General features: G+C 44.1%; 1 protein-coding gene across 1 annotated transcript; it reads right to left on the reverse strand.

Annotated features, from left to right (window-relative positions):
• Nucleotides 1-207: 207 nt before the first annotated feature.
• ppfia3 (PTPRF interacting protein alpha 3) lies at nucleotides 208-22,492 on the reverse strand. Its single transcript, XM_070847386.1, has 30 exons — nucleotides 22,154-22,492; nucleotides 17,474-17,575; nucleotides 17,061-17,300; nucleotides 16,900-16,959; nucleotides 15,762-15,890; nucleotides 15,532-15,624; nucleotides 14,865-14,917; nucleotides 14,692-14,785; nucleotides 14,359-14,493; nucleotides 13,454-13,537; nucleotides 13,038-13,169; nucleotides 11,954-12,016; nucleotides 11,789-11,868; nucleotides 11,045-11,213; nucleotides 9,774-9,967; nucleotides 9,355-9,592; nucleotides 7,649-7,782; nucleotides 7,404-7,558; nucleotides 7,149-7,248; nucleotides 6,954-7,035; nucleotides 6,660-6,860; nucleotides 5,399-5,464; nucleotides 4,883-4,909; nucleotides 4,529-4,704; nucleotides 4,087-4,184; nucleotides 2,129-2,304; nucleotides 1,471-1,539; nucleotides 1,216-1,378; nucleotides 593-654; nucleotides 208-308 (listed from the first exon to the last, which is right to left on the reverse strand). The coding sequence occupies exons 1-29, from the start codon at nucleotides 22,490-22,492 to the stop codon at nucleotides 602-604; spliced, it is 3,705 nt and encodes a 1,234-aa protein (XP_070703487.1). The 3' UTR covers nucleotides 208-308; nucleotides 593-601.
• Nucleotides 22,493-24,375: the final 1,883 nt, after the last annotated feature.

The raw sequence follows: 24,375 nt of genomic DNA on the forward strand, positions 1-24,375 counted from the left end.
CCTAACCAATACCGGTGTTGTCCTTTATTAACCCCACAGCACAGTCATACTGAGAGAGAAAGAGCAAAGACAGAATGACAGGAAGAGAGAAACAGAGAGAGAAAACAGCTGATTCCATTCAACCTTCCTAGTCTGGTCGGAAAATACATTCATACATTCTTCATGTCATTTTCCCATTTATTCCTTTGCTTCTGTTATTGCAGAATGGTCAGACCAATAGATTTATTTTAAAGTTAAATGGTTATATTCATTGCTTCTTTCTCCGTGGATGAGCGAGAGGGTCCTCTAGTCCCAATCCAGTCAGTGCCCTGAGAAGAGAAACAGCATTATTCCCACGTCACTGCTTCCATGACCTTACCTCAACTCTGCCTAAATCCCCACCAACCAAACCCACCACTTAAAGACCGAAGGGGAACTACTAAAATCCCTCAAAACAATCCATTACACCAGAAAAGAACCCAAGGAAATGCACTAGGCACATCTGCAAGCCATCTTGGATGCTTAAGGAAACGGTCTTGTCTCATAACACAGATAAAACCCCACTTGGAGGAAACACTACAAAACAGTTAAATTAGTGGGTAACGCTTCTCACCTCAGCCCCTCAACAGGAGTACGTCCTCACTGAGGCAGATTCACCCCGGGCGCCAGAGTTGGCTGTGTTGGAGACCAGGAGACAGACACAGGCGGGGTCATTATCGTGACAGCACTGACCTTCCACAGGCATTCTTATTAAGAAGTGGAATGAGAATTATAGTCTTCCTCTGTACTTTGAAGTGTCTGTTCCTTGTTATTGCCAGTCCTCCCTGCTAAAGGAGGCAGAATATCCCACTGCTAAACTAATGGCAGAGTAGCATGAAAACAACCAACTGCTCTGTGCATGTGAGTCCAGTTTTGCATTTGCAGCAGCTTATTTAACATGTACCGTATGCGGGCTGAAAACAAATGTTTCTGTTCAAGGCTCATTTCCAAGACATCACGACGTACATCTTGTACATGTAGATCTACAGAATAGCCACCTAATCCGGCTTAGGTTTGTGAACTAGCTGCCACAAACCTTTCGCCCTGATTCCTGTCATGCTTGTCATGTGAGTAATGCCATATAGAGTAACAGGTTTTCACACATCGTCTAAATTGAGACGTGCCTCGAGGGCTGAGAGGGACAGAACAAATGTGAATATGAGAGCGAAAGTGTCAGAGGTCACGAGTTGCACTCACCATCACTCTGAACTTTTCTCAGGGTAACGGAGGGCGTGGAGATGGCTGAGGCACGGAAGTTAGCAGGCAGGGTCTCGGCGGAGTCAGAGGTCACACCCCGAAGGTCTTTCTCCCTAAACATCTTCCTCCAGGAGGGCGAGCGGGTGAACGTCTTAGTCCCATCCTGCCAGAGTGTGTGAACAAAAACATGGCTGCTCAGACAATCCATTAAACTTCTATTTATTTTTATAACTTCTAGCTGATTAGCATGCTGACCTCATCAGGTCGTCTCTCTGTGCCCATGGAGATTAGGGAGTTGTACTCTTGCTCCAGGAGCTGTCTGGCCTGCAGGAGAGAGATGATGTAGAGCTTTAAGATTCATTTGGACTCGTTAGTTCATGCGTGCTTTAAACCAGTTCAGTCTAGTAACTCTAAAGAATCAGACCTGCAGATATCGACCACTTATTAACATCTGTATCACTAAGGTCTGACAAAAGACAATAGATACTCAAGTGAATAAAAGCTCCACTCATGACTGAAACTGCTATTAAAGAAGCCTTTGCTCTGCAAGGAAAATGGTCAAATTGCAAGATATCGGCCAGTGGTAAAATGTGTTTTGCTTATTGCTACTTCACTTGGGTGTTTGACATTCACTGTGCAGGATGATGTATGTGCAGAGTTTGACACTTCAAGTACGTTTTGAAACGAATCTGCTAAAGCGGGAAATCTTCTCTGCCTTTACTTTAAATCTCAGTATAGCATGTATGAGCATGTTTTTTTGACATCACATCAAGAAATAGTGAGTAAGTAAGTTTTCAATGAACTAGCAGATACCTTTTGTTCACCAGTTAAACTTTCTGAAAAAAAACTACATAACCATAGATTCTGGATTTTTCAAGTAGAGGTAGACAACTTTTGACAACTTGTCCATTACCTGCGTGTTCTGATTGGGGATCTGCAGAAGCAGGGCCAGGTCAGTGTAGTCAAAGGTGTCATCTAAAGCTAGCAGAGCCCCATGGACGCCACTCTCACGGAGGTTGTCAGCATACTCCTTCAGACCAAGGGTCTGCACCCAGCACATCACACGGTCATTGGACCACACCATCACATCTGGGAGGAAAGGAGAAGGTGAACAGAGGCAATCATCTGCAAACAGAAAGCTGTCTTGCTGTTTTTATAAGAGAGATCAGGTTTCTTAATATATTGGTCACTTCCTGACCAAGCTTGATGAAACATGCAGGTCTTATAGGGATTATTAATGCTCTTCTGAAGCGGTTAAATTCCCTTTGAAAAATTGTTGAGTGATAAAGAAAAAGAGTGAAATGTTCCTGCTTTACTAATCTCTAACATGGACCACACACAGGTCAACCTTATCATCAACTACTTAGACTGACAAATTTCTTCACTTAGGAAATCAGCCAAGATGAACCAACAGTAAATGTATACCATATGTATCCCAAGCCACAGCAGTGGGAGAGTGAGAGATTTAGCCTTGTTTAATGGCAGAGTGTGTTGACATTTATATAATCATTATGCAGCCAAATTGCACTGGAAATCTTTGGCTTATAATCTCTTCCAAGTGAGCGGCAATAACGAAAGGGTGGTCCAAACAGCTCCCAGGGAATCAAATCAATTTTTGTTTGCCATTGTTAAGTTTGTGGGTCTTCTTTTAGGTTTTCTGTCTACTTTATTTCATATGCCAAAGTGAAGTTTGGGAAGCAATTTCTTTCCTATTTTTACGTCAATATACTTTAAAGAGACCTTGTTAAAAGTAGTAAAGCAAATGGCATTGCAACTGTGACTATTAATCATATAGTAAAATATGAGTACAATTTGGTGTTCAAATTAAATCTTATGAGCTAGAGGTAAAAGTTGATGACTTGTTTTTTGGTATATAACTTTATGCAGATGATGTAATCTTTATTGCAGAGCATGAAAAAGATGCACAGATGCTTATGTTGTGGGTGAATGGTGCTGGAGGTGGAGACTTGTGGTAAATCAGGATAAAAGGCACATTTTATAGGCTACAGTAGCAACAAGCAATTACTTTTAATCTTGGTTCAACAGTGCTTGTACTGACCAATGTCAGTATGAAGGTTTTGTTTTCTTTGAAGAAGCATATTAGTGTTCTAGTGTATTCAGCGGGTAGAGTGTTGGGATCAGTGCTACAAAAAGTCAGGACGTCAGGATTCAGGATCCTGTACTTAAATGTAGTTTTATTCTAACTAGAAAGATCTTCAATTTGGATATTTCGTATGACTGGTCTATCTTTTATTTTTTCTAAACAGGTCACAGAGTAATATTCGCAATGCTCAGATTTCTAAGTAAGGGTGGTGCATTGATGTTTGGTACTTGAAGACTTTCACCCTGTTCACAGTTAAAGTCAGGTTCACCACCATTAGCTCTGAGGGCAGAGTTAATGCTCACTGAAGAGAAAAGGCTTCAGTTTGAAGGTGAAGTACATTTCATGTTTTATTGCTCATTATAGGATGATTTAAGGGATACACTTTTTAGTAAAATGCCCTTCATTTCTCATGAGTTCTTCTGGGTGGTTGGTAATAAAAAACTTGAGCTGTGTTAGGAAGTTATTTGCAGTGTAATGTTAAGAAGTTATGGTCATAAAGATAAGTGGCTTATCCAAGTCTATGTGGGCAGGATACTGGTGTACAAAAAAAGATACATTATGGGTTGATAGAAATAATCGTGTAAATAATTAACCTGGATGTATATTCAAGGGTTCATATAGTAATCACTAAGGCATGCTTTCTGCATTCTGACAATAGTGCAGAATGAATAGAGGAATTAGTTGGGTGGATAGGGTCAAAGAAATGTACAATACCATCCCACATATGAGGCATGAATGTTGAGATGGCAGAGAAAACAAGAGCTCACCTTTGTTCTGGTGGGCGCTCTCCTCTCTCCTCCTTTCCAGCTCCTTGCGATCATAATTAAGACGCTTCAGGCACATGATGCCGTAATGCAAACTGACCCTGGGAGAGGTCAAAGAACCAGAGGGTGAGTAGTTTGAAGCAGGTTAACTGAGGGCGTGTTTCCACTCTCACTTGAATTCAGAAAACATTAACTCAATCCAACACCTTTGACCTCTCGACTCTCTCAAAAGGGGAATTTAAACAGGGCCTGGAGACACACACCTGATCAGTGTGACTGTGAACAACAGGAGCATTCCCTACGTGTCTTTTAACACCTTCATATTTGACATGCCACACAGAGACAGAGAGTCAACACAAAAGAATGAACGTGACAAAGGAGCTTGAGTTGTATGAGTTGCGGCAGTAAAAGAGGCGGGAGCAGACACGCAGAAGCCGAGCTCTACCTGTGGAAGCTGTCCACCATTTTGAGCTGTCCTCTCAGCTCCTTCTTGGTCAGGTGGTCCAACATGCGGGCATCCACCAGGGACTCCATGAAATAGCTGCGATACTGTGGCAGGCCCAAGCTGGGCAGCCAGTCGTTGCCCACCCACTCATGATTCATATCGCCATAGGCCAGTATCTGGAGGGGACAACCACAGATGATCAACGCTGATTCATGCTCGGCTTGATATCTGACGGTGTTGCAAGCTAGCAGCTCATGACTCACTGTAGTTAGCCTCATTAGAGATAACATTCCTGACAAATATGCATCATGTTGTGTTAATTCTGATTTTTCAAGAGGCGCAGTTCATCCTTACCTGATCCCAGCTGAACTCTTTTAGCTCCTGGAGCGCCGAAAGAGGAGGAGAGGCAGACAGAGAGAGACAGAGCCAGGGAGAGAGAGGTGGAGGTGGCAGGGGGAAGGGGAGCAGGGGTCAAGAGCAGGTTGGACGGATGGAGAGATGATGGAGGAGAAGCAGAGGTGGAGGGAGAAGCAGCAGCAGCAGCAGCAGCAGGAGAGGAGGACAAAAGGGACGAATAGTGTGTTAGTGAACGGGTAATTAGTTGGAAGCAGTTCACACTGAAACAGCAACCAGAGGGAAAGAAGAAGATGCTCAACACTATGGCCTGGGCCCACAAAGAAATAGATATAAAGAGGTAGAAATTTAAAAAGAGGGATAGAGACAGACAGTGAGAGGAAGAGGGGGAGGGGAGAGACTCATCAACATGATTCAGACCAGACAAGACACTAAAATAATTCAAAACTGAGCAAAATAATCATGAAAAACATAAGAGGGTTTGTCAGACAGAGACACGACAGCAGGAGCACTAACCGGAGGCTTGGTGGCAGCGTTCAGAGACTCCATCTCAGCGTGGGTCATCCACACGTTACTGGTCGACTGTGGTCATGGGAACGAGAGAAATGTGAAGCTGTGAGATAAAAACGCACCAAACATCGCCTTCCCTGCCTAAAGTACTGACTTAATGCTTCTACATTGTTGCTGTGCCAAATAAAAAGCCACATCACAAGATGTCAGTTAACTACAACAGCAGACTGCTTTCTCATTGCCATGGTGATTTCGATGATTCAGGTTCAAACAGTTTATATGAACTGTTAGGATCATTCTGTTAAATCTGTTGAGCAGAATTGTGCGACTGACCATTTTCAACATTTCATCCCATTATTATGATTCCTGTTGTAAATAAATTTGAAGCCAAGCAAAGACTTGGGAAAGCCAAGCCAAACCAAAATTTGGCATTCGTTCCACACTCCAAAAATTCGTCGTAGTAGATGGTTTTGGTTATTCATGACTTTATCTTTCTTGGAACAGGAGACATCAAAAGCAGCAATGTACAAATGCATGGGTGTGCATGCAATAGTTTTACTGCACTTTTCAACATCTGGTTTATCTTTGGGGCTGTGTGAGAGGGAAGAATCTGGCCCAATGTAGCTTTTGTTGCCAAGTTTTATCTCTAGGCGAAATAGGTGGACGTTTATCAGCGTCAGGGAAGTTTATTATCATTCTCCTGTGGAAAATGCATATATATTTTCATTGTTTTTGACATATATCACATGCACGATACATTTTACGGCCTTATAATATCTTTTTATTTAACATTTTCCTGCATCTGTTTTTTTTCTTTCTCTCAAGAACTTCCACTCCCACAATACTTTCCACTTAACAAAATCTGCTATGTGTTTGATATCATCACTAGCTGGTATCATATTCTATCACTTACTTTTTAACAGGGATCATTAACATTTCAACTAATCTCAACACTACAAACATCTGGTGCAACATGTATTACATACTGCTGATATAAATGCAGCATTTGTCAGCAAAGAGCCTATTCTCAGCATGGAGAATAGGCCTCAATTAGCTATTAAACAGGTATCAACATCCTGATGAATGCTTAAATCGATATACAAAGGTGTTAAAGGTCTTGGCGTTGTCCAATTAGACCTTGAATCCTCCAGGGAAAACGTCTAGACTTTGTTTATGACATAAAAACATATTTGTGGTTGCAACTTCTGTTTTTTTTTCTTTACAGTGAATGAGTGTTTTAAATGTATGTGCAGTGACAGAATCTCACAGAGCGAGTGCTGGCCGGGGCAGAGGGGCTGGTGAGGGACACCATCTCCTGAATGGCCAGTCGTAGTTTGAGGCGGTGAAGCGGGTTGCTGATGCCGATCTCCCTCTGGATCTCTGTGTCCGACAGGTTGGCCATAATGGCGCCGCTTTTGACGTTGGCACGACAGGCTGCGACGTACCAGGCTGGCATTCCCACCCACAGCTGGAGGGAGGCGGACAACATGTTAAATAATGGAGCAAACATGAGGAAAAACATGATATGGATACAAATTTTGTTCTTGTGATTGTACAGTACCTCCAACCAAGATACAACGGTGGGTCCATCCCAAGATGCAAAGGGAAGTCCTTGGCGACACGCTTCTTCCAGTAGCTCATGTCTGGTGAGAAGAGGAAGAGATATGTGAGTCTTATTTGGTGTCATTCACGTGAGAGATAGAAATATTAATCTGAGAACCCAATCTAAACGAAAGAGGAGACATAATTCACGAACTTCTTCTTGCTACGGCGGTCTTTATCTGCTGGACCCAGCGTCCCGGTCTTGTTCATCCCCATTGGGTCTCCAGACGCCAGATCTTCAGAGGGTGTAGATGCTGAAAGAGACAAAGTAAGGTCAAAGGCCATAAGAAAGTAAATATAGATATGAATACCCCGAATCTGTAGGCCAGATATGTTTAAATGAAAATACTGACTGTGGATTACTGATATACAGTCAGTGTTATCCCTCCCTTATCCTCCATCTGTTTACCAAGAGAAGCAGATCCATCCCGCCCCGGTTGGCCCATCCTTCCTTTCTCCTTCTTTCCAAAAAGCCGACCGATGGAAGACTTGATGCTTTTCTTCTTACTGGACTTGTGGAGAGAATCTTGGCTGCTGTTGGAGCTGCTGCCATCTGCTGAGAGACTGGAAGGGACAAAAGAAATTACTAAGGGGAAAAAGCAGAATAAAGATTAAACTATTGAATTTGATATATTAAATGTGCGGCTGCCTTACCTGCGAAACTCCCGGGGGTCGTCAAGCATTGCTCCTGGATGGGTGAGGGTCATCCTGTCCAAACGCAGTGCACGAGGAGTGGACGGAGGCGTAGAGTCAAGGAGGGCGAGGGACCGATCATCGTCTTTGTTGTTCTGAAACAAGAAGAGCCATGAAAACAACAAATATGTCTCATAGTGTGCAACTTTGATGGAACACCCAGCTAGCTTAGGAGCCATTTCTTTCTCCAGAACAGCTGAATCACTGACACCTGAACCACTTTAGATTATACTTTATTACTGCTAAGCAGACAAACTGTTCAGACAAATCTAGGCTGCAAAAATCTCATAATTCTAATAAAATGTCACACTTGGGTTGAGATCTAAGGTGTGAACTTAAGTCATTGTCATGTTCTTGGATAGTCTTACAATAATAGCACATTATCCTGATGGACACATTATTATTTCAATTAAGAGATGTGAGAAAATGATTGCAATTATTAAACTTTCATAGAGCTGGCTAGCTTAGCTTTAACACAAGAAGAGAAAACAGGGGGAGACAGGTACTCTGGCTCTGTCTAGAGGAAATCCACCATCCAAAGTCAATTGTATATAATTTGCTTAATCCGTACTAAAGGCACTGTTTCTGTTTTATGTTGGGGTATGTGCCAGAATTCAGGAGGTTACTGCCTCCCTTGGGACAAACCTGAAGCCTAGCTGAAGCCTGCAAAGACTGGAGAAAGTAGGCATGAAGATGGCTTCCACCAAATTTCACAGATTTTCAATCTTTGACAGTCAGGAAGGAATAAATCTCATGACTGCATACATACACAAGACTACACACTGAACGACTGGTCAATAACCACTGAAGTTTTGGCGGTGGACGCCTTATGTGTTAAACAACACGTGTAAAAAAACACAGACAACCGTGCGTCCCTGCTTTAAGCTAACTCACTGCTGGTTGTAGCTTCATACTTAACTCACAGTCATGAGAGTGCTTTCAGTCTGCTCATTTAACTGCCAGAAAGCAGATACATTTGTATTTCCCAAAATGCCAAACTATTCCTTTAATCCTGCCTCAGAGAGTTTTATCCCACTTACTGATGTTAAGACTTTAGAAAACAAGTATTAATGAGCTGCAGACAAATTGATTGCAACACTGTAATTGATTGTATTTCTTTTCCATTATTTATCAAATTAATTGATCATGCCAATGTTAGTGCCAGTTTGGGTACACTGTAGCATTCACATGATGTTTACTTGGCTCTGCAGAAACTCCTGTATAAATAACTCCTGTATAATAAGCACAGCCACTTCAATATAATAGCCATAATCCAATTCTACCATCACATGAGTGCCAACTTAACCATAACTTTCTTCTTTCTTCATTCCTACCATTCTATTCAGAACTCTCACATTAGTATTACCACTTTCACAATCACCACTGACTGCATGTTTATCGTTTGTTGCTCCATCTTTTGTAATCCATCTGCCCGTTTCAGAAAAATGCTGGAACCAGTGTGCCTGGCACCAACCACCATACCAGCCCACAAGTTACTTGAATCAGTCTTGCTCAATCTAACATGCTGCTAACTTCTCTGACCCTGTCTGCATGATTTCCTTATGCTTTATTTACATGACTCACTGCCTTGAGGGGCTGTTTGCATAAACAGGAAGGTAGATACAGAGGTGGGATAAAGCTGGTTTATTTCCTCATTCCAGTGGTACCTGTCTATCAGTCTCACGGGCTGGGGAGTGAGGCAGGCGAGGGGTGGAGTGTCCAGAGCTGGGGGGAGAGGGGGAGGCCAGGGTGGAGGATGTGATGGACGAGGGGATGAAGCCCCGTCCTGTGCTGTCTCTCCCCAGGGAGGACGGAGGGATGGGTGGACTGTCCAGAGCCACGCTGACCCGGCTCTCGATCTCTTCAGCCCGCAACTCCGTGTTCTCCTTCTCCTCCTGGATCAGTCTGGTTTTGTTTAATATAATATAATTAAGTTAAAATGCTGTATTAATGTGCTGTTCATAAAACACAAAGCAGATAGACAGGATAGACTTAAAGGAATAGTTCGCTACAATGAAAATAATCACATTTGTCTTCTCGCATTATGAGAGGTGTTTCCTCCCTCCCAGCTGCCACCCTTCCTTACTTGATCTCCTTATTGATGGCCTCCAGCTGTTCCTGCAGCATGATGGCCAGGGTCTGCACGTCAGTCTGTCCACTGGGGGACAGCAACTCGGAGCCAAACCTAGGCTCCCCATCGTCATCGTCGTCGGAGCAGCCTACATCCAAGCCCGGCTCGAACCCGGTCCCCAGTAGAGCCCCGCTCTCCCAGTCTGGGTACTGCACAAAGAGACCAAGAAAGAGGACTTATTACTCATTAATCAAATGATTCCCTCCACAAATGCTCACCACTCACCTCTGTTTGAAGACTAAATCAGTTTTGTAGGTAAGGCAATGTCAACCTATTGGCCAGTCCACTTTGGTCCGTACTGAAATATCTGGATGGATTAGCATTTAGCTCAAGCACAGTGTGGCTATAACAAATGTTGACAGTGGTGGTCAGTGGTGAAAGTCTTATTGTAAAAATTAAATGTTAAATGTTAAATTAAATGGCGGCTGTGGCTCAGTGGTAGAGTGGGTCGTCCCTCAATCAGAAGGGCAGGGGTTCGATCCCCAGCTCCTATGGGTCAACATGTCGAAGTGTCCTTGAGCAAGACACTGAACCCCAACTTGCTCCTGAAGCATTGCTTCAGAGTGTGAATGAGTATGAAAGAATAGTCTCCTCCAAATTACATTTCTCCTGTATGATTGATGTGTGAATGGGTGAATGAGGATGTCATGTAAAGCGCTTTGAGTAGTTGAAATAACTAGAAAGGCGCTATACAAATACAGACCATTTACATTATGTTATGTATTTTCATAGTTCCCTTCAATAAGTAAGTCAAAAATCAAGATGAATGTAATATTAGTATAAAACCTACAAGCGATAGATGTGGTTAATTAATGCCAAAACTAGACCAAACATCATTAAGATTTTTCCACATTCTTGTACCTCTTAGAGTTGGTTATTGAACCCCTCTCAAACTTAACTACTACACTGTGGGAAGATAACCACAAAACTGATTTTATTGTAACAAAGATCGATGTGAAAATTGGGAGTTTACGACTATTCGGGGAAAATGCCCCCCCACACTTCCTGTTGTTATAGTATAACATATTATTTGATATTTTACCATTTTTGTTTTTTTAACAGAAAAGTAACAAGTGCTTCTAGGAGGTATACAACAATCAATAACATTACATAACAATCAAAAACATAAGTGAGGGAGTAGAGTCTTGTGCTGCGTCAGGTAGAAAAAAGATGCAGATGGATAAAGATAAATCTGGGACTTTAGGCTGGATCTTAGGGATTCTCACCTTGGTAGAGTCCTCCCGGGCGGAGCTCCATCGGGCCCGGTGACTCCGCCTGACCACGCCCCCGGTGGACGCATTACCAAAGGGATCCAGGTGAGTGGTGGAGCCCGTTGGGAGGGACCCGCCCCCGTGGGAATACCTCAACTCCAGAGCGCTACCTGGCAGAGAGCGACTGGAAATAGAGATGATGTTATGAGGTAAAATTAAATGGTAATCATCCCTGCAGGTACAGAGAAAAACACACGACAAGCAACACAGCTAATAAAACCAAAACTAAAATATATATAGTAGAAATATTAGAACAAAGAAAAAAACAGAACAAAGCTAAAAAGAGCAAAAAAGAGCAAGCTAAAGAGACGATATGTCAAGAAGTATCTGAAGAAATCTGTAGAAAACTGGTGATTTTACTTCTCAACATGTGCAAAAACTGCTTCATATTCCCATTAACAGCTTTACAGAAGGCAAAAAGACAAGTGTCAACATGTACAGATGAAAAATTGACAATTTAAAGTGTTGGATCATGTAGGTGTGTTCACAGTCAGTGAGAGTGTGCATACATATCAACACTGTTTTAGCCCTAAGAGTGCTGACAGTGTTAAACACCTCCAATGTGGAGTGATTTATCTACAGTATCTGACAAGATTAGAGACACAACACTGGCATCTTTACAGTCGGGCACACTGGGGTCTCAGAATAATGGTTAGAGTTTCACTCTTTCTGTGGTGCGGATGTCTGAATGGCACCAACCTGGAATAAGAGCCCCCGGGCCTCGCTCTCAGCTGATCTAACTCCAGCTGAAGCCTTTCCAGCTCGGCTATCAGCTGGTCCTGGGAGTGGAAAAGAGCAGTTGTAGAAAAAAGGAGCATATGTCTACATGCTTCAGCTAAGAAAGAAGTCTAGGGGCACAGTCACCTTGTTTGCCAGGAGATCATCCTGGAGTTTCTTCATGTTAGATAGTTCCTCAGATAGGGCATTCTGGAAATGGAAGAATGAAAAGCTTTATTATTGTAAAACAACAGTATATTTTCAATGATATTTGTTCATATTAGACAGCAAAGTTAGCGAAATGGTTTGAAAGTGTGATTGAGTTATTTGAAGTTGCATTGAAGTTGTTTGAACTTTGCTCCAAATACAGTGAAGGGAAATATCCATAAAATCCTGTAAGAAGACATCAGCACACTACGTCCAGCACAGCAATGTTCACTAATCCAGACAGTTTTTGTTTTTTAGCCAAATGGGTACAGTGGTTTAAGACTATTTTCAAATTAGTCTGTTCTGTGTTGTAGTAAATTTTCCTGATGCAAACTAATCACTGCAATGTACAGTAAACATGCTCCTTTTGCGATGCCGACTGCTCAGAAAACGCTTCCGGTGATTAAAAATAGGTTAAAAAAAGAGGTAGAAAGTGCTAATAAAGTGCTGATTATGCACTAAAGTAAGCTGGAGAAAACACAAAAAACATGAGGAAGAAGAGAACAGTGAAAAGTTAGTGCTCCTTGATGTTTGACACAGTTTTTGCTCATCATTCAGATCCTGTACTTTTGCAAAAGTAGCAGTGCCACACTGTCACCTTATATTGTAGGAAGTGATTATAAGTTTTGTATGTAGAATTTTAGTTTCTCCATTTGTAATTTGCCCTCTGAAATGAATTGGAATACAAGTATAACGTAGCTTGAAATTAAAATACTCAAGTATAGTAAAAGTACATCGGAAGTGCACTTAGGTACAGCACTTTAGGTCAGTGTTCTTAGTGGCTTCCCACCATTGTTCTGGATGTAGGATTCACTGCTGTTTGAGAGACTGTTTTGGAATTTACTCAAGTTCAAACTGGTCACTTCCTGGAGGGCAGAGAGGTGAGCGAACATACTTGACACCAGGAGTTTATTTGGGGGAAAGGGAAACATCTTTAGGGTCTTGATTAGGGCTATGAGACAGTTTTACAAGGTTCAGACCACAAGAGATGTTGCACACTCTCGCTTTAGCCTGAGCAGGTCACCTTTTCTTCCAGGGCAGCCATTCTCTCCTTCAGATGGAGCTGCAGCCTCTCGTTGGACTCTGACAGGAGCTTGTCCACCGTGTCTGAGAGACGCTTGTTGTGTTCATCGTTCATCCTCTCCCTCTGCCTCGCCTGAGGGGGAGAGAGAGCAAGATGGGTGAGAGAGCGCAAGAGAAGAAAAAATGACTACAAGAAGAAAAGGAGGGAGGGTGGGAGGAGAGTTAATAAGAAGCATTCTGCTTGACTGAAAGCGGGAGACAAAGATTTCTATCTGAATGTGCACGGTCAAATAGAGGGTTTAGAAAATTAGTGCGCCTTTGTGCTGCGTAAAGTCAAGACAAAAGGAATGGCATGGAAGAGGGGGAGGACGAAAACAGAGAAAGAGAAAGGGAGATGGAAAAGCAAGCATGACTCACCCTCTGTAGCTCCTGGTTCTTCTCCTCCAGTTGCGCCTCCATCTGTCGCAGTCGCTCCTCAAAGTTACCATGACGCTCCTCTGCCTGAATGATTGGAGAGCAAATGAGCAGGGTTACAGTGTGAACCATGCTGCGACACTATTACAAGTCAACACAAAGAAAACAGCTTGTTGACAGAATCTACCAATTAGTTACATGCCTTACAGCTCACAGTGAAAGAGGAAGGTTTGTTTACAAGGCATTAATCTTATCCTTCCATGGAGGACCAACTTGCCTGAACATGTAAGTCAGTGTAGTAATTTGAGAGGTTTGGCTACTGGGAGGAGAGTGACTGTAAGTTTGTTTTGGCATGAGGGAAAATTGTGTTTACAGGAATGCTAGAGGTTAACATATGAGCAATTAAATCAGTCAGTCATGAAGAACTTGCACGGAATACAGTTCTTGACGTGTTGAATGCCCAAGGATGAAACATGTGAGCTGACTCTGTGCCCTGAGCTGGCTTTCATCTTTATTTCATCATTATTTGTTTATGAATTTCTGGCACCGCTTGCTTAAATTATTTGGTATTCATCTGTCATTTGACATCCCATATTCCATTTAACTCATACATGAATTCACACATAATATTCATATATATATATTCATGCCAGCACCAGCTTCCATGCCCCTACATGCCAACACATGCCCACACACACACTAATGCAATTGTGTCTGTGCACAGGAGCATAGATTTGTGTACCATTGTATGCACATATTGCTGCTGTCTGGTGAAAATGTTGCTGTTTTAATTTAATTGCATAAAACTGTGTGGGGATAAAAACCGTGACACCAAACCAGTGAGCTCAAAAATGCACCAACAGGGTTGGTAGGGGGGCAGCCGCACACACACTCGCACACCCACACACCTTGTTGAGTGCTGCCACTCTCTGGGCGAGCTGGGCCTCGATCTCAGGCAGCGTCTCGGCTCTCTGCAGAGTTTGCTGCAGCTTCTGTTTGGCATCATCCAGACGCTCCTGGAGCTGCCGGTTCTTCTCCTCGCTCTGCAAGAAGACAGGACGAGAGGGAGCCGAGTTGAAACTCGGAGCACGGGTGCAGATTGCCGAGGGCAGCAGACATGATTGACATGAGGAAAGGAAAATGCATTGCTGACGCTCTCTGTGTGCCATGGTGAAATGTGGCCAAGCTGCCAATCAACAACAGAAACAGGAACACACTGGGATGAAAGAGACTTTTCCCACCTGTCTGTAGAGCGAGTCTTTGCTGGCCAACTCGTTCTCCAGTTTATCTTTTATGTCGTGGAGAGACGTCGCCTCCCTCTGGGCGCTCAGGTACCTGCAAACAAGGGCAAACGGGCGGGTAGACGGAGCAGGGCAGCGAGAGTTCATCGACACGGTGGTAAAAGAACACAAACCTGCGTTCTAATGTGGTGATTCTCTCTTCCATGTCTTCCCGTTGACAGAGTGCCTGGAAGAATTGAGGGGAAAAAGGCGCATATAAAGATTCCAATGAAGAAGACCAAAAAGAAAAGAAAGAAGGCCAGACAGAGAAAGCAGGATGGGCCAAATGTCAAGTTTACAAGTAGGTGTTGATCAAAGGGAATTCACTGAGCGTGAACAACCATTAGCTGAAGAATGATAATGACTGGTTAATAGTTGTTGTTGACAGATTTCAGAAGCACCTACTTATGCAGTTACACAAGTTCAAGAGAGGAAGAGGGGGAGAATGAGGAAGACAGGGGGAAGATAAAAGAGCAGCAAGTGAGGAGAAACAGTTAGATGTGGAGCAGACATGTGGGCAAAAAGGTTTGCTGAGTAAACTGTCTCGGCTACCTCTCATCCGAATACGCTCCAAAAGTCTTATGAGGGCCGCATCCATGTGAAAACGCCTGCAACTCTACAGACGGCACTGTCACCATGGCTACAGGGCAGTAATAGCCGCTGCTGCCAAGTAGGCAAATAGCTTTGTTACCATAGCAAACTGTTACATATTTCTGTGAGTATGAGCAAAACAGACTCTCTCACTGAGACAGACACACATAAAGGCGGTTTATTGTCTGTCAACAGCTCGACGAGACTCACCTCTTTCACATCCCTCTGTAGTTTCTGGTTGGCCTCCTCCGATCGGGCCAGCTCCCGCCTGGCGGACGTCAGCTGCTCCTCGATCTCCCCAACCTTACGGGAAGTGACAGTGTGGGATACAAGGCTGAGCGAGCGCACATCCTTTTCTGTCCCATACCATTTCCGGCTTCTGATATTTTGTTTGTTTTGGTGAAAGCATTAGACCATAAGAGTGTCTGTGAATCAAGTACCTGTCTGCACATGAGGGCCAGTCTCTCTTTGAGCTGTCCCAGCTCTGACCTCTGTCGCTCGATCTCGCCCTCTCTCTGCCTGTCGATGTCTGCGTCGTCCAAGATGGAGGACGGTCCGTTGGGAAGGCGCTGAATGAAGAGAAAAGATTTACTGTAATTAATGGTGCAACATACTTCATGATATATTTGGTAAACCTGTGATCAGTATGAATCACTTCACATTTTTGGATTTGAAAACACATTTTTAGCCGGTACTTTGTTTTGGAGAAAAAACTCTAATGGTGTGTCTCTAATCTAATGATAACTAAGTGGCCAAACTCCACTTGGATTTTCATGAAAATTATGGAAGCAAGTTCTTTAACCATAGAGGTTGTGATAAAGTTTCATACAGTTTCATAGTTCTTGAATGTTATCTCAGTGAACTCACTCATTCATCCCTTATTAGGTACTCTCATGAGAAAAAGTGAAAGATATGGACCAACCTGGATTGATGGTGAATTTCTCAGCAACCAAACAGTAACAATAAAGTTACAAAAACACATCTTACTCTGATGGATTACGGGACAATTCCATTAAGGTCGTTACAACCCATCCAAAACCCAAGCTGGTGCATAACTTCTTCCTCTGTGGACGTCTGGAGTGCCACTCAATAGGACTGAGCTGAGTGCTGATGGCTGCCAGCCATATCGCAACATTACTGATCTAAGAATATACTGCACTATAGCAGAGGCAATAGCTGTTGGCAGTCTGATCAGCACTCAAGTTGGTGACTGAGGAAGAAATTATGCAGCATTTTGTATTTTACATGTAATGTACTGACTTTAATAGGAAATCACCTGCCCTCCCTGTAAGCAAAATTATTTTTTAGTTGGTCTATCTGTTGGTTGGTCCAGAACCTTGGTGAAATATCTAAACAAACATCAAATTAACATGACACTTTGGATAGACATTAATGGTGCGGAGATCATGAATTCAGACACTTGTGTGATTTTCTCTAGCACTGAATTTGTCACTCAGAAAGCACCACAGGGGTGCTTCCTCATCTCAACTGGAGAAATGTGATTTGACTTTGATGTTTCAAGTTCTTTTATGAAGCATCTATGTTTACGGAAATTGTAGAAGAAATGTCGTCCATTACCTCTTTGCCGTTGTCTAGTCCTTGCTGCCGTCGCTTGATTTGCTCCCTTAAAGACACGACCTAAAATAACCCAGAGGAGAATGGTCAGGAGAGACGCCACCACTAATTCATTGAAACCTGCGGGAAAAAGCACAACATGGAGTGCAGGAACACAGACTCACCTCTTGAGAGGAGGACTGCAGCTCTTCCTCCAGGGCCGCCACTCGCTCCAGAGCCACACGTAGCCTTTCCCTCACCTTCTCATCCAGAGCTTTGTGGTGCTCGAATAGGGACTTAAGAGCTTTTAGGACCTCCACCTCGCTGGAGACCCCGGCTGGAGACTGGGCCTGCCTCTTCACCACGGTCATCCTCAGGCTGCGCTCGTGACGGGACACCAGGCACTCCAGATGTTCAAGCAGCAGCTGGAAATACATGTGGTTCACATACAATAAAACCCTCTCCACAGTGTAACTCTTGTCTGTTATATAAAGAATGCACTCCAACAAAATCAGACCAGAACTTTAATTAACAACCAAATAAATACATGAGCATGAAGCTGAGCAGACACTCAGCGTAGACTTATAAGTGCACTGACTCGTGTGTTGTTCCTCTCTGCCTTCAGCTCTGCTATCTCCTCCTCTCTCTCCAGCAGCTGTTCCCGGCAGAGGTTGAGCTCTTTGGTCAGCACTGCAAACTCCTGCAGGGTCACAAGAGGGTGCTGTTAGTGACTCAATACTGCTGCTGCATGAGGTTATGACCACACACACACACACACACACACACACACACACACACACACACACACACACACACACACACAAGCACACCCATCAAACTCTAAGGTTCAATGCATCAACAAATTATTTTAGAATGAAGCGCTCTACTTTTCCACTTCCCAAAACCTGCCCTGTGTTCTTCATCTTGAATTGACTTTCTCAGAATTCCTTCAGACAGCAGGCACAAACTTGGCTTAGCTGGCTGGTTTTAAAGGAGGGGGGATTAGTAACAAGCTAGCAGGGAAGTGAAGGTTTCCATGTCCTACGTCTTGTGGCTGCATTGCATTGGATCTGTACTGTGAGTAAAACACTTATAGTTTTTCAACAGTTTAACCATTAAATGATGTCATGATCAGTGACTCCATGGTAACTGGACTGGAAATATCTCAGCATGAGGTTACCTCCTCTAACTTTGGCTGGCGAGAAACACACACCACTAAACATAAAAACAAGACTGTCACGTTTACTGCCAATATTTTCCATTTTGCCCACACAGCATAATTTACAGCAGTGAACAATTTCACAAATCTTGATTTCACTCGCCAACTCACACAGTCAACCTCACTGAATTTCATTGCATTAAACAAACCTGCACAGACATGCAGCTACATTTTGGCTGAGGGGCTCACTAAAAACCAGCCCAACAGTACATACAGTATAATCTTTGCCATATCTACCACAGTGCTCACAGTTAATGGCCACTGGGAGTCTTAAACCAGGCCTTGATATAAAATCTAACAACCAGGTTTATTGCACGTGTCGCACCTGAAATTGGTTTAATTGCGCAATAACCATGACTGTCTGTGTGCTTGCCCATCGTTAAAACAAATGCCTGGAGGTTAAACAAGCATGAGAGTGGCTGGAATTAGGCCAGTGCAGTGAAATGTCTTCTACTTCCAAATAGCAGCAGTCCAGTTGAATTGTTGTGATTTTGTGCAATTTCATCCAATTACATATAATGTGAGGTCAGCTACGAGGTAGTTATGATTAAAATCTGTTGCCTTTAGTCAAACAAATGGTATCCATGGCAACAAATCAACAAAGAGAGGGTGAGTGGCTTAATCAAGTTCAGGCCCCTTGGACTGAACTTTCAGTGCTGATCATCTACTTTGCAGAGATGACGTCTTTGTTTCTGTAATCACACTCCGCTGAACACCTCTCGGCGAAGTAAAACACGATCATACACACGACTGTGTACACATACTGTACTGCAGCCGCTCATCCGTGCACTGATCGTCCTCTGGTTTCGACTCTGCTCATGTGTGACACGCGACCGCCGTCGACCACGTGCGCGCCAAATCATGTGTGTTTTCAAAAATGCTTATGCAAACGAGCCATTAAAGGGCACTGATGCGTGCACGGCGCTGCTGTTATCTTTGCCCTGTGTTAACAGTGATCAGTTTACCCACACGGCAGCAAATAGGCGCCTTACCTCACACCCTCCTCCAGCCAAAATGCGTTTAAAAAGTACAGCATGTACAGCCTATAACAAGCTCCTCAGCTGATGTGCTCACTGGGCTGAAATAGGGGTGGCTGGAGAAAGGAGTGAAAAGAGGAAGCTTATTTGAAAAGATGGAAGAGGGGGAAGGATCATGGAGGAAATTGCTGTGTGCAGATGGTAAGTTCTGGGCCCAAAGGATATCATAATTCTGGGATTAATTCATGTAAAAGATGGAGTGAGATGGACCACCGATACCAGACACTTTCTAGATTCCTCTCTGTCTCTTTCGGTCGCCATCATTTTGGTGAGATGCATGATGCAAATCATTCTGTTCCCCAACTGCGCTGGCATTCACCTCTTCCACTTTTCATTTTCCACCCTCTCCCATCTCAATCCTGCCACTCTCCCCGTTCATCCATTTCAATCTCCCCCTGTCATGATACACGATATCTAAAACAGACTCTTGAAGCCACCTTATTAGTATGCAGCAATATGCAAATGGGCCTGATTTGTTAGTCTCTGTGTGTTTCATATCACCAGGTTTTCTCTCTTTCTGTGCAATGCCATCGCTCTCCCCATCCCTCTCTCCTATTTTTCTCTCTTGGCAACGTCTACACACACAGACGAACTCAGTGAACTCATCTACTGTAGAATGTATCGCAGCACCCCGTGTGTTCCTCTATCTGTGCGTGCGTTTCTGCAGATGTTCGCACCATATTGATCTCCTCTCAGTGAGGTAATATGGCCCTTTAATGTCCAGTCACTCTCTGTTAGAATGTGCAGCACAGCTACATCTGTTATTCCATTTTGATTTTTCAGGCATAGCGACAGAGAAAAATAGGTACTAACAATGAGGGAGGCATCATCGCTGCCTGAGGCATCCAACAATGACTCCTGCCTGAAAATAGAGATGGAGCCCTTGTATGTTGAGTGGAATTACAAAACGATTAGCTCTCGAGCACCGGGATGTGGGATAATATGATAATTGGCTTCTGTACCACAGGGGCAAACGCAACATTTCGCCATCATCTCCAGGTTTTAGGTAGCCCCGGTTTGTGCCTCCCGTGTGTCACCATTACATTCTGAGCAACCAATTTTCTGAGAAATGTATAATCATCTTTGAAAAACCCAGAAGGTCATCCAGCAACACTCACCACCGCTCTGCGAGTATTTCTAACATCCTTGAAGATACTTCCAACCATCTGGATTAAAAAATATTCCATCAGTTGTGCCATTAAATATTATTTCTGGCTTGTGTCTCAAATTGTGACCATGTTTCCTGATCCAAACAAAGACGGTACCCTGAAATTACATATCTCTTTGAACAATTTATACAAATTTATACTATAGCATGTATTAAGATATCGGAGCTACATTCAAATATTTGATATTTTCACACAAAATAATGTGATGTTTTGTTTTATTCTACAAAACGAGTGAGGGCGTGCATCATCTCCAGCTACCTGGATAGCAAACACAGTCGGCAATGTTTTTTTTCAGGCAACAGATGGAATATATTTTTTATGGAAATGGTAAGAAGAAAATCTGTTCTTTATAGATCACAGGATGTATATTTTTAGTGGAAAATCAGATGATGACTTGAATGTAACATTTGTACAAAGGGGCACAAACAGGGGCAACGTTTTAGGCAGCTTCAGTTTAAATCAATTACTCACAACTTACCAACAACTAAAGTCAGTAGTCGTGTTTACTGAATGCTCTCCCAGTGTCATGAAGCAGAGAATTTCACCAAAATTGTAACTAGTCAGCTAGCTATCCAGCCGTATTTTAGCGTCAGGGTGACAAACCGGCAGCCTTCCCTGAAGAGTTTTAACGAGAGAAGAGAAAGGTGATGATGTTTGGAGATGTGAGGTTTTCATCTGTGTTGTTGTGCTTAAACTCTCCAGCAGCACAGTCAAGCAGCTTCAGCGCCACCTGGACCGGCAACAACATTCAAATCCTGCTTACAGGTTAACACATCAATAATTCAACACTGAGAGAGGAGCCATTTTCACTATGAGTGCTGTTGATACAGTACAAGAGTGTATTGTACTGAGAATACCTGTTTACTTTTACTGAAGCCACATTTTGAATGCAGCATTTCTACTTGTAATGAAGTATTTTTTTCTATTTTGGTTGTGATGCTTTTGTATACAGAAAGTAAACAAACACTCCTGCTCTCAATTGTTGAACAAGTTATTTCTGGTATTCTTCTACCGTGTGTCTTTATTTATTTATTTTAAAGGACTTGTGCTCTTATTGGCCAGCATGGCTCACTCACAATACTGAAACTTGACTCTGCTGTGCAGATTAGGTCATGTAAGGCACACAATACATACTCTGTATTGTTTGAAGACTTTCAGCTCAGCACGCCTGTTTTCCCCTTTTCATAACAGACTTCATGCTTACCTTCATTACAACTGATTCTGACACACAACCTGAGATGCAGTTAAGACTGTATGCACAATCCCAAACTATATTTGAATCCACCTGAAATCAAAGTAACTGTTCTCACCTAAACTACACATCCACAAGCCAGCATACAGATCGACAAACCTTCTCACCAGTACTCCTGTTTGTTTCATCTCAACCTTCTCTCAAACTACTAAAGCTAAAGCTAAAGCTACAGAATCATCTCATCTCACACAGCTCATGTGATTATTGCTCCTCTGAATCCAACATGCATTGCACCGGGACACAAGATGGAACAGACAGGTGACGGTGAGCTGTTCCTTTGGTCAGAGTAAAAACTGAATTCTGGGACACACACACTTGTCTATACCTATAGATGTGATTGAACTTGTCAGTTAGCTAACTGCATATGTAACTTATTGATGTAACAAAACCTTCCTTCATTCACACCTTCAGTCTGACCTTGACAAAGCCAAATACAAATATTACCCGTGTTGATTCAGGTGTAAAAACAGTGGACAGGATGGGGAGGCTGACGTGAGTGGAAGGATGGAAGTGTTTCCACCACAGCTCTGATACAGCACTAAAACAGTGTGTCGGCTGTCATGTGTGTGTGTCAGCAGCCCCCCCCCCCCAGTCATCATACCTGTGGCAGGGCGATGGACAGCTGCCTCTGGAGTGACTCCTTCTCGTGACCCAGCTCTCGCAGGCGTAGGTGCGCCGTCCCCAGGCTGTCCTGGGTCTCCCTCAGGCTCTCCAGCAGCCTCTCCCTCTCCGTCAGCATGTTCACCATCAGGGACTCCAGGTTGCCCGTGCTGCCCCCCTCATCGCCGCCGCTGCCACCACGGGGATCCCGGCTGCCGTAGCCCCCCATGCCTCCCATCCCTCCGCCCATCCCTCCTCCACCCCCAGCCGGGGAAGACGAGCCGCCCCCTCCACCGCCGCGCCCGTCCTCCGAGATGGTGGGCATCACCTCGCACATCATCCTGAGGCCTGGGTGTGAGAGGCGTTATCTGAGAAGCTGTGTGGGACACTTGGGCTCAACGTCTGGTGAACGTCATCAAACAGTGACTTTGTCGGTTAGGAGTCTTTCCCCTCAAGCTGATTGGGTGACGGGCAAGAAACAGGTGCTGGGGGAGGGGGGGCGGTTTTGTGAATTAGTGCGTGACAGAAGCGTGGGTGAGGAGGATATAAGTTCCAGTGGTCGGAGGGAACAGCGTGGGGTGACAGGGCCAGAGGGTTTTGGTGATGGGGGATGGGGTGGGGTGCAGGGGTGAGAGGGAGAAGTGCAGGTTTGGTGGGCGACCTCTGACCCCTGGCCTGGGCTTCACTGAGATGGCAGACGAACCTGGAGAGAGAGGAAGACAGGAAGTGGACATTTTGAGGCAAACCTGTGAATAATGTGTTAAACCTGATGGACTGTGGACACTCCCACAACACATCATGTCTATCATGAAGCATGTCTGGCCACCAGGTTGTGATCTCTCATCATCATTCATCTGATCCACACACACACACACACACACACACACACACACACACACACACACACACACACACACACAGTGCATGCACCTTTCTCAGGCGTTTCTTCCCAGACCTCAAAGAAAGAATAAGCCTCGCTATTGCAGCACTGCTGTCTCTTCCACTGACTGGCATCGCGATACTCTGATCCTCAGCGTCTGGACTAATTCATCCATCAGTGCGCGTCTCGGCTTTATGTATCCGAGCGTCCACAGTCATAATGGGGAAAATGAATGCGCATGATGTACGGAAATGAGTCGTGAATGGTAGCTTTACCTCAGCAGCCTACAAAACGGCCGTCACGCAAACACAGAACAATTATCAGGCCTGTAGGTGGGAAAAGATGCGGCGCTGTTTCATACATTCATGTGAAAAAAAGGGTGTCATCATGAATTGTAATTACGGGCTGTATCCAGGAGGAAACAGGCTTCTTTCTACGGCTCCGGAACCCATCAGGAAAAATACTCCGGCTGAATCAGGAGGCTTATTATCCTCGGGGTGTTAGGACGGGAAATGAATAGCTGTCTTAAAAAATAAATGGCTTAAATGGGAAAAAACAGCCTGTTCTCATGGATTCAGGGCTGTACAGGATAGCCTCACACCGCTATCACATCATGGTGGGAGGTGCCAATCACCCTGTAAATGATGAAGGCCTAATTAACAGATTCAATCATAGGATTTTACGCACTTAGATTGTTTTTGTGATGATTAAACTAAATGTCGGGAAACGTTGCGCCGCTTTGCCTTTATTCCGACTGCAAGGCGTCTATTTCCTATCAACACCCCACTGCCCCTCTTCCCCTCACCACCCTGCCCCCTCCCGCCCATAAAAACAGCTGGATGGTCAAACGCACGGCTAGATCTGTGCACCGTACATCGCCGTGGATTCCAGCCGCCACCGACGGATGAGTGTCTTACCCTTTCCATGGCGGACAGAGAAAGGACATGAGCGCGCATCGCTGCCCGGTTCACTCCATCAGAGCATCTGAGAGACGGAGGCTGCAGCTTCTCCCCGTTCCAGCCCGGTTACCAGCGTGCCCCATCCCCTCCCTCCCTCTGCTGGGGGAGCGACGCTACGGCGCAGCCGCTGCGTCAAACTCACCGCAGGAAGCACAGGCAGCATCCGGTGTAGACTTTCAGAATAAAGCACGCAAGTCCGGCCAGCTGGTGAAAATGACCCAATCGACCTTTATATATATTTATATGCATATTTTCATTCGAGGAAAAAACCATTGCTCACAAACATTTTCCACCCCTACCTATTCCAACTTGGGAAATAGTATTATGTCACGCTATGAAGCTTTGGGTAAATGTTCTCATTTCATCTCGCAACAAATCAATATA

The sequence above is a fragment of the Pempheris klunzingeri genome, chromosome 17 (assembly GCF_042242105.1).
Source record: "Pempheris klunzingeri isolate RE-2024b chromosome 17, fPemKlu1.hap1, whole genome shotgun sequence".
In the NCBI taxonomy this organism is placed as follows: Eukaryota; Metazoa; Chordata; class Actinopteri; order Acropomatiformes; family Pempheridae; genus Pempheris; species Pempheris klunzingeri.